At 39.8% G+C, this 11131-nt stretch overlaps 1 protein-coding gene across 1 annotated transcript in view; it reads right to left on the reverse strand.

Annotated features, from left to right (window-relative positions):
• alkbh3 (alkB homolog 3, alpha-ketoglutarate dependent dioxygenase) overlaps window positions 1–11131 on the reverse strand; it is a 99328-nt gene that overhangs the window by 59905 nt on the left and 28292 nt on the right. Inside the window, exon 4 of the mRNA XM_028793496.2 lies at window positions 5676–5710. Coding sequence (XP_028649329.1) covers window positions 5676–5710 — 35 coding nt within the window. The remainder of the gene's footprint in view (window positions 1–5675; window positions 5711–11131) is intronic.

An 11131-nucleotide genomic window follows, 5' to 3' on the forward strand; every position in this document is an offset into this window, starting at 1 on the left:
CCCGGGGAAGACCCAGGACACGCTGGAGGGACTATGTCTCTCGACTGGCCTGGGAACGCCTTGGGATTCTCCCGGAAGAGCTAGAAGAAGTGGCCGGGGAGAGGGAAGTCTGGGCATCTCTGCTCAAGCTGCTGCCCCCGCGACCCGACCTCGGATAAGCGGGAGACAATGGATGGATGAATGGATGGATATATATATATATATATATATATACAGTAATCCCTCCTCCATCGCGGGGGTTGTGTTCCAGACCCCCCCCGCGAAAGGTGAAAATCCGCAAAGTAGAAACCATATGTTTATATGGTTATTTTTATATTGTCATGCTTGGGTCACAGATTTGCACAGAAACACAGGAAGTTGTAGAGAGACAGGAACGTTATTCAAACACTGCAAACAAACATTTGTCTCTTTTTCAAAAGTTTAAACTCTGCTCCATGACAAGACTGAGATGACAGTTCCGTCTCACAATTAAAAGAATGCAAACATATCTTCTTCTTCAAAGGAGTGCCCGTCAGGAGCAGATAATGTCAGAGAGATAGAGAAAAGCAAACAAATCAATAGGGCTGTTTGGCTTTTAAGTATGCGAAGCACCTCGGCACAAAGCTGTTGAAGGCGGCAGCTCACACCCCCTCCGTCAGGAGCAGAGAAAGAGAGAGAGAGACAGAGGAAAACAAACAATCAAAAATCAATACGTGCCCTTTGTGCTTTTAAGTATGCGAAGCACCGTGCAGCATGTCGCTTCACGAAGCAGCTGCACAGAAGGGAGCAAAGTGAACATAATCTTTCAGTATTTTTAGACGAGCGTCCCTATCGTCTAGGTGTGCGAGCAGCCCCGCTGCTCAATCCCCCTACGTCAGGATCAGAGAAAGTCAGCGCAAGAGAGAGAGAGAGAGAAAAGTAAGTTGGGTAGCTTCTCAGCCATCTGCCAATAGCGTCCCTTGTATGAAATCAACTGGGCAAACCAACTGAGGAAGCATGTACCAGAAATGAAAAGACCCATTGTCCGCAGAAATCCGCGAACCAGCAAAAAAATCCACGATATATATTTAAATATGCTTACATATAAAATCCACGATAGAGTGAAGCCGCGAAAGGCGAAGCACGATATAGCGAGGGATTACTGTATATATATATATACACACAGTATATATATATATATAATGTACATTATATAAGAAAAGCAGTATATAAATGTAAGGAATTATTATATATATATATATATATATATATATATATATATATATATATATACTGTATATATACATATATGTATACACACACACACACATACACATATACATATACATATAAAGAAATACTGCTAAATAAATACTGCATATATTTTACATAATTAAAGGGTTGGCTGGCATTCCAGCCAGAATGGATGGTTCCCTGCCTGGCCAGGACACCTTGATAATAGAAGGGTGGAAGAAGACTGCCACCCGGGGCCTTGTGCTCCCTCAGTATAACAGGTGGAAGTAGCTTTCTGGTGGCACTGCCATATGTACACCCGTACTGTTTCATGACAATAGGAGTTCCAATTGGCAGCCCTGCTAGGTCTAATATGGGCCACCAGAGGGAGCTGAGGTTTCCTCCTTTTTGTGAAGTTCTGCCTGACCCGGAAGTGCTTCTGGGATGTACTGTGGTAACACCACAAGTACTCTCAGGTCCAGTATGAAGAAAACCACTGCTCCTCACTCGAGGAGTCAGAGTCAGCTGGATGAGGAAAGAGAGAGGTGGAAAGAAGTATGTTGTGCCACTGTCAAAGCCTATTTTATGAGGTATTTTGTTTAATAAATCTTTGTATTCCAACCTGGGATTTGTGTCTGTGCAGTTGTGTCTGGGGTGCTGCAACGCCCCCTTGTGGTTACAATTTACACACATGAAAGACTCAGATTATTCAGACCACTTCACTTTCTGCACACTTCATAGTGTTGAAGACTTTATTTTACATGGATGAATTTGCTATTTCTGCACATCAAACTACACTCAGTAACCCATAACGACAAAGTGAAAACATGTTTTCAGAAACATTTGCAAATTCATCAAAAATCGAAATTGTTTTCTTACTAGGGTTGTCAAAAGTATAAAAATATCAATTGATTTTAATATTTTGATACTACTTCAGCACTCATTTTTCCTAGTATTGATTCTATGTCAGCGCAGTGGTAGCGCTGCTACCTCGCAGTAAGGAGACCCGGGTTCGCTTTCCAGGTCCTCCCTGCGTGGAGTCTGCATGTTCTCCCCATGTCTGCGTGGGTTTCCTTCGGGTGCTCTGGTTTCCTCCCATAGTCCAAAGACATGCAAGGTAGGTGCATTGGCAATCCTAAATTGTGCTTGGTGTGTGTGTGTGTGTGTGCCATGCAGAGGGCTGGTACACTGCCCAGGGATTTGTTCCTGCCTTGCGCCCTATGTTGGCTGGGATTGGCTCCAGCAGACCCCTGTGACCCTGTGTTAGGATATAGCGGGTTGGATAATGACTGACTGACTGACTGATTCTATATCATACATTACAAAGGCACTTCAGGTTCACTTTGGCTTTTGACAGCTGAGTCTCATAGGCCATCAGTTGGCAAGGCTGGAGTTGCAGTGCCCTTTCCACCCACTCACAGGTGTTAATAAGATGGCAGCTTCAGCACTGTCCGAGCCTTTACCAACACACTTAATTGAGGAAAGCCGGAATGATTACTGAAAATAATTTAGCATTACGGCAAATGGGGATTGAAAACCACAAGATACATTCAAGCCGGTATGTAAGATTTGCTACCACACAATTCCAACTAAAGGGGCTAACACAACCAATTTAGCCAAACCCGTCAAGGAGTGACACACAAGTCAATAACAAAGAATTTCGATAGGTATCTTATGTCCAAAAGTTACAGAAACATTAATAAGTATTAACCTGTAAACTGCAGTGTTTGATGTTTATTTTTTTCGACAGTATAAAACATTCTGTGTAGTCAGTTAAACTTTTAACACATGAAGACAGGGGTCTCCAATTATCTTTACTATAGCAGAGTTTTATGCTGTGCTCTTTATTCAGCACTCCTTAGCACTCTCCTTCGATTTTTAACCCAGAGCTGCTAAGTCAGCTGCCATAGTGCGTTTTTTCATTTTATCACAAGCAATTTAAAAATTTTATTTCATCACATTTTCCATATAATGTAAGGGGCTATAACTTTTCATTGCTCAACTGCATAATCGGTGGCGATACTTCTCCGTGTGCTCAGATTCCATCTGTGTTTCAGCGTGTGTACATCAGGGCTCAATGGCCATCCAGCAAATGCACGTCGCGGCCTCATGAAAGAGCACATGGACATTCTAGTCTTTCTTGCAAAAACTGTGCAGGTTACAAAGACATCATAATTTATTTACACAGAAATACAACGTGCACTGCTTGTATTTATGCAATTCCCTTAAGGGTGTTAGTGGTCCGTTTGTGTGCGGTTTTACTGAATAATTGTTTACAAAAGACCACATTCATGTTCTTTTTCCTTGAATGTTTATTTAATTTTTGTTTTATATTTTTATGTATATTGTTTACAAAAGATTGCAATGCCTATTCAATTAACATTTAATGATATTTGTCATATTTCATTGTACTACCTCACTGACAGTATTTGTTTTCATCAATGTAAAAAAACTGTTGGCTGGACTTAAACGTCTTTACTTTTTATTGTTTACAGAACTTTACTCTTACCTTTGATAAAATATTGCACAACTTGAAGCATTTGTATTTAATGACTAAAATTTAAATTAATTGTTTCCTTCAATGTAAACATTTTAATACATAAAGAATTGCAATTTATTTAAATAAATTACATTATATACAGTATTGGGTATTGAAAATGGCATCAATTTTCAATACTTTTCTTAGATTTTCTTAGTTTCAGCCAACGAATCATTAAGTAGAAGTATGTCAGGAAACGCTACGGGGACTCCTTTATCAGTGTTGTGCATGAACGAGTTCAAAAGAGCGCGTTCATTGAACAAGCTCATTTTTTCTAAGAATGGTGAACTTAACGTAATGTATTTGCAAGTGAAGAACTTGAACATGAGCTAGTTCAGTTTTAGGTGACATTCTGGATGTGGTTTAGGTCCTGATTAAACGTTTTGCCTTACCCTGTAATGTAGCAGTGGAGCCGAATCCGAATATGGTATTCAGATAAGCACAAATAGTGGATTTTTACTAATATTTATTTTGTACAAATGTTTTGCCATTTATTTGTATTCAGAAAAAATAACATAAAATCAAATAGTCACTGTCTGTGTCTGCCTACTTGTGCTTAAGCTGTACCCTCGCTTACACAAGCATGTGGTGAAGCTTCGCTTTCGCTTTTAGGAAAACCTTGGACTTCAATGAGGACACTTTATAATTTTCCCCATTGGACATGCAATATGTGACGCGAATTTTGACCGGCAGCATAAAAGGTTACGTCACTTACATGCTGGTTCCACAGTCACCATTTGGGTCTCAAAGTTGGAAATAGAACGGTAATTTATATGTATACTTGCATCTATTTAATTTCTTTTTTGACCGGGAGGACATTAGCATATATACTTATACGTGTTTGTTGCTGGGTATAACTCAATAATGTGTATTTAAATAAAAAAGGTCTTCATAATTATTGTATTTTATTCAAGAACACTGTAATAGCCTAATATAAGGTATGCAAAAATGAAAAAAGTAAACTCATGGGTCATTTATTCTCACTCCTTAAAAAATACAAAATGAACTGAACATGAACTAGTTCAAAATGTAAATGGTGACCTATGAAAGTGAATTTATTCATTTAATCTGTGTGAACTGAACCTTGAGCTAGTTCTTGTGCAGTGTGAACTTGCATAACACTGCCCTTTATAACAACAGCAATATGCTTGTATAGTGCCTTACTGGGACTGGCACTGCCAAGTCAGAAGTTTTCTTTCTTTTTAAATGTTCTACCTTTTTTGTTAGTCTGGTGTGTGTTCAGGCCAAAGTGTATTTATTTTCCTATAAAACTAATTTTCTCCTGGGACAAATAAAGTTTGTTCATTCTATCTACAGTATCTATCTATTATACAGTGCCTTTCAAATCTATCTATGTTATATAGTGCCTTTCCAATCTATCTATTATAATAAGTGTCTTTCATATCTATCATTCATATAGTGCTTTTCTATCTATCTATCATATAATACCTTTCAATCCATCTATCTATCTATCTATCTATCTATCTATCTATCTATCTATCATCATATCAAAGTTTGATATCCTGGTACCTCTAGAAAATGAAACCAAAGATCTAGAATTGGGTGTATTATTTCCAGATTACCTTTGTTGTCACAAGCATGCATCAGAAAGTCAGAAGGGATGCTTTCTTAAATCAAAACCTCTGCTACTTCAGAGTAAGTTTTAAGTCTTTTTTTCACAATGGGATCGCGGTACTCATTAACTCCATTATAAAACTCAAAAGCAAACAAGTTATTTTATAAAAATTTATAAAAAATGCTTCACTTTAGAATATAGGTTCATGTGGAAAATGAATTTGTACCATGACGGCGAAGAAACGAGTTTGACTTGAAAAATACCAAACATTTCCTTTAATATTAATGCCAAAAAAGATAAATATTTATAAATGTGCAAGTACTTCACTAAGAAAAACAGACCACTCAGGAAAGAACATAGGGCACTCACGTTATCACTTTCTCCTTTGGCACATCCTGCTTCACCTATAAACAAATGACAAGATATATATAACAACACACATCTATTGATTACCTTTTATTTTTGGCCAATGGAATATTCAGAATCATCTAAAGAATGGTTGAATTCAACGAAATATCAACAATTTGAAGAATGTTGTTCTTTTGCATGTTTTAGTGTACTGTACGCCCACAGCTCTGGTGAAGAGTTACCAGCACCTTTGAAGAACTCAGGGGCCCAGACCAACTTCCTTAAAGTGTAAATATGCAGCAGGATGTTTACAAACTGCTGACTAGTGTTTGCTGTTAAATTCTAAATGTGGTAACATAGAAAATATATGCTTTCAAATCAACACAATGATTATTATCTAAAATTGTTAACTCATTTAATATCTGTAGTACTAGGGTGTTGTACCGTGTTAGCCATTATGAATGTAGAGAAAAACCAAGCAAAATGACACGTTTTATTGGCTAACTAAAAAGATTACAATATGCAAGCTTTCGAGGCAACTTAGGCCCCTTCTTCAGGCAAGATGAGTTTCTCTTAGCTCATTTAAAGAAGACTGTATTCTTTTAATACCAATATACAAAGCAAATATTAGATTTTACAATAATGCACCCTCTATGTCAATTACAAAATTATGTAATTGAATTTAAATTAGAAGAATGAGAGTTGTTTGCTGGCTTTCAATGAATGCTTCACTGTAGACATCAAACTGATCAGGTTCAAATGTTAAACATTGAAAATATTACACATTTAGAGGAAGCAGACTTAATTATCATAAGATTGTACAAGCTTATTATTGTCATATCATTTTCTAACCCATTTAATCCAGACCAGGGTGGCCTGGGACAAGGCATCAGTCCATCGCAGGGTGACCACAAACACATTAGCACCAATTTAGCATAGGACGGAGAGGGTGATCGTGTGAGGGGCCTTATCAGAATTGGCTGATGTTAAGAGTGGTGACCAGCAGGGGGCAGTGTTGGGGCCGTTGCTATTTGTACTAAATATAAATGATTTAGATAAGAATATAAGTAACAAGGGTGGCATGGTGGTGCAGTGGTAGCGCTGCTGCCTCGCAGTAAGGAGACCAGGGTTCGCTTCCCGGGTCCTCCCAGCATGGAGTTTGCATGTTCTCTCCGTGTCTGCGTGGGTCTCCTCCGGGTACTCCAATTTCCTCCCACGGTCCAAAGACATGCAGGTTAAGTGCACTGGCGGTCCTAAATTGACCCTAGTGTGTCAGTGTGTGCCCTGCGGTGGGCTGGCGCCCTGCCCGGGGATTTGTTCCTGCCTTGCACACTGTGCTGGCTGGGATTGGCTCCAGCAGACCCCCATGACCCTGTGTTAGGATATAGCGGGCTGGGAAATGACTGACTGACTGACTGACAAATCTCATAGTGCTTTGCCGCTATGACTGAATGCTGCAAGGTGAAAACAGAGAATAATAAATCAAATTATTAGGAGAGAGAATGAGTCTAAATGCGGCACCCAAACCCAACTACATTCTCTTTTTCAACTTTCTTCTCATGTTATCCACATCTTCTTTTTTATCTCACCGCTCCATCTCCAACACAGAGTTGTCTCGCTTCCTTTCACTCCACATGCCTAGAACACCTAATTCTTTTTTGCCTAAACAGCAGTCCTTTGCCTCAATTTCTCTACTTCAATGAACCCCATCTCTGATTGTTTCCACTCCTGTCTTTTCTCACATTGCTTCATGTTGCCTTACACTAAAGAGTGAATTCCATTGCTTGTATAAACTTTTCCCTTCAATGTCACAGATGTTTTGTATCCTGAAGGGGGCACCAGCTTCCTGGGAATTCAATTCTTTGATATTAGTAGTTAAGTTACATCTGCCCCCTCAACCCACAGATAACAGAAACTAAAGAGAAAATGAATATGTGCACTTTAATACTGAAAGGTGCCGATATTGAGCAGAAACAAAAACTTTACCTTAAAAGTCAGTATGTGAAGTATCTGTTCTGCTAGATCTGCCCAGGTCAACTGCAAGTGCAGTTATTGTGAAGTGGAAGAGATGAGGAGTTACAATAACTCAACCACAAAGTGGTAGAATACAAAAACTCACAGAGAAGAGCTACCGAGTATTGAAGCACCTAGCAAGTTAAAATGGCTTACCCTCTGGTGCATCACTCACAACAGAGTTTCAAACTGCCTCTGGGGGCAACTTCAGCACAAGAACTGTGCATGGAGTGGTGAAAAGCATGTCACCATTGCACTATGGAGCAGTGGAAATATATTCTCTGGTGTGATGAATTGTGCTTCACTGTCTGGCAGTCTGACAGGCGATTCTGAGTTTGGTGAAACACCACCATCTGGACTGCATAGTCCCTACTGCAATGTTTTGTGGAGGATGGATAATGTTCTGGGGCTGTTTCTCAGGGTTGAATTCAGTCCCTTGGTTCCCGGGAAGGGTACTGTAAACGCTACAACGTACATTTAGGGCAATTGTGCACTTACCACTTTGTGGCAACAGTTTGAGGAAGGTCCTTTTCTATTCTAACAGGACTGTGGCCCTGTACACAAAGCCAGGTCCATAAGTACAAGAAAGAACCTTGAGTTGCTTGCACAGAGCCCTTACCATTGCAATTAATTAGAATGCTGATTGAGAGCCAGACCTTCTAGTCCAACATCATTACCTGACCTCACAAATGCTCTTTGGCTAAATGGGCATAAATTTACACAGAAACACTCCAAAATCTTCCCAGAAGAGTAGAAGTTGTTATATTCGCAAGGGGGAAGCAACTCCATATTAATTCCCAAGGGTTTGGAATGAGATGTTCAACAACCTCACATAAGTGTGATGGTCAAGTGTCCACAAACTTTTGGCCATATAGTGCATATTGCATTGTACCACAGTAAGATACCAGTGTTCCACAAGCACTGGAGTACTAACTGCATGCCCTAATACATGATATTAATTTTTTGCCCTGATTCTAAGTGCAGTTATGTATGAATTATTACAATAGCCCAGACAAAGGCTATGTTCAAATAATTCTATTCTTTTTCAAATCAGTTCACAATGTGTCCCATTTCCTAGCAAATTAATCAATGAGAATGGGAAGAGGCAGTAACTTAAATTACAAGCCACAATATTTAAGAATACTAAAAAGTATTTCAATATTCAGATTCAACATTTACCAATAAATGGTTAAACTGCCGTATAAAAATTGGGTTATGCATAAATGGACTTGCATAACACGTACCTTTTACATAACTCAGCAAAACCTAGACGCCAAATCACCATTCCTTTGAATCATTTGTTTGATCTAAGTGCTTACTCACAAAAATGTGAAGCAATAATTTCTTTTGCCGCCTACTGAGGTAATTCACGTTTGACAGAGCGTGCTAGGCTGCTGGTAGATTGTTAAAAAATGTTACCAAATCCTTATAGTAGTAAGTGTGAAAATACAATGTACGCTAGAACTAAAGGCTCTGTTACTTTCATTTTTCTAACACCCTCCTTTTACATCTTATAGTCCCTGGTCTTAAACTTACAATATACAGTTCCCGCTGTAGTATTTTGACATTGATAAAGTTATTGTGCTTTAAGCTTTTTACCAAAAAACATTGGAGTTGAGGCTATATTATGAATGAGGGCTGAAAGTGCACACGGTCAGTTTTAACCTGAGGGGCATTACAGTGGATCCAGAAAGTATTCAGATCTCTACACTTTCTGCACACTTTGTGTTGTATGTAGATTTAATTTTAAATGTGCCACTTTTTACCATAATAACCCATAATAAAAAAGTGAAAACATGTTATTCAGAAAGGTTTGCAAATTTATTAAAAATCAAAAGCTGAAATGTTATCATATACAGTAAGTATTCAGACCTTTAATTCTATATTTTGTAGAAGACCCTTTGGTAGGAGTTTCAGCATTCTCTATAAACTCTGCACAGCTGGATTTGGGTAGTTTGTACCATTCTTCCTCGCAGATCATCTCAAGCTCAGTTAGACTCGATGGGAAGCTTCTGTAAATTGTCATTTTCAGGTCTCTTCACATATGTTCTAAGGGGTTTAAATCTGAGCAGTGGCTGGGCCACTCACGGATAGTGAGAGACTTCTCTGGAAGCCATTCTAGCATTGTCTTGGCTGTATGTTTTGAGTCATTGTCATGCTGAAAGGTGAACCATCACTCCAGTCTGTGGTCACATGCACTATAAAGCAGGTTGTTTTCAAGGTCCTCCCTGTATCTGGCTACTTTCATCCTCCCCTCTATTCTCACCAGCCTCCCTCTGTACTTACTGCTGAGAAGCACCCATATAGCATGATGCTGCCACCATCACACCTAATCCTTGAGATGGAATTAGGCAGGCGAAGAGCAGTGCCTGGTCCTCACCAAACATAGAGCTTAGAGTTCTGCTCAAAGAGTTCCATTTTTGTCTCTTCACACCAAAGAATCTGTACGATAATAGTTGTTTAAGACATTTGTAAACAATGACAGGTCAGAATGTTTCACAGCAGGATATCAAAAGTGTCAAAATACTTAAAGGTCAGTATGAGATTTTCAGTTCTTTTCTACATGCACACTAGTCTTTGCAGGAAAGTGGCTTGCATGTAGAAAAGTTCTGTTTTTAGAGGTGGTTGTGGCCATGCGGAAGATCTCAGGGGGCAGCCTGGTGTTAAGGAGTCTAACAGCTTGGGTGTAAAAACTCTCCTGCAGCCTGGCAGATCTGGCTTTGATACTGCAGTATCTTTTCTTGGATGGCAGAAGTGTGAAAAGTCCATGTGAGGGGTGTAAAGGGTCCTACACAATGCTGCAGGCCTTGTGGACACTGCGTTTATAAAATATGTCCTGTAGTGAAGGGAGAGGCACCCCAATAATGTTCTCTGCTGTCTTCACTATCCTTTGCAGGCGCTTGCAGTCGAATATGTTGCAGTTGCCATACCAGACAGTGATGCAGCTGGTCAGAACACTCTCAATGGTGCCTCTGTAGAACATGGTGAGGATGGAAGGGGGAAGACTTGCTCGCTTCAGCCGCCTCAGGAAGTGTAGTCACTGCTGGGCTTTCTTGATTAGTGATGAGGTGTTATGTGTCCATGTAAGTTCCTCAGTTATGTGCACACTGAGGTACTCCTAACAGTCTCCATATCTAAACCGTTGATGCTGAGTGGGATGTGGGCAGGATGTGTTTTTCTGAAGTAAACGATTACCTCTTTTGTCTTGTCAACATTGAGAGATAGATTGTTGTCTACACACCATGCAGACAGTCCACCTCATCTCTGTATGCTGTTTCGTCATCCCTGCTTATCAGTCCCAGCACCGTCGTATCATCCGCAAACTTGATGATGTGGTTGGTGTTTTGTGTGGCTGTGCAGTCGTGAGTCAGCAGAGTGAACAGCAGTGGACTAAGCACGCAACCCTGCGGAGCTCCAGTGCTCAGTATGATGTTGCTGGAAGTGTTGCAGCCCATCCGAACTGA

The sequence above is a fragment of the Erpetoichthys calabaricus genome, chromosome 2 (genome assembly GCF_900747795.2).
Source record: "Erpetoichthys calabaricus chromosome 2, fErpCal1.3, whole genome shotgun sequence".
NCBI classification, from domain to species: domain Eukaryota; kingdom Metazoa; phylum Chordata; class Cladistia; order Polypteriformes; family Polypteridae; genus Erpetoichthys; species Erpetoichthys calabaricus.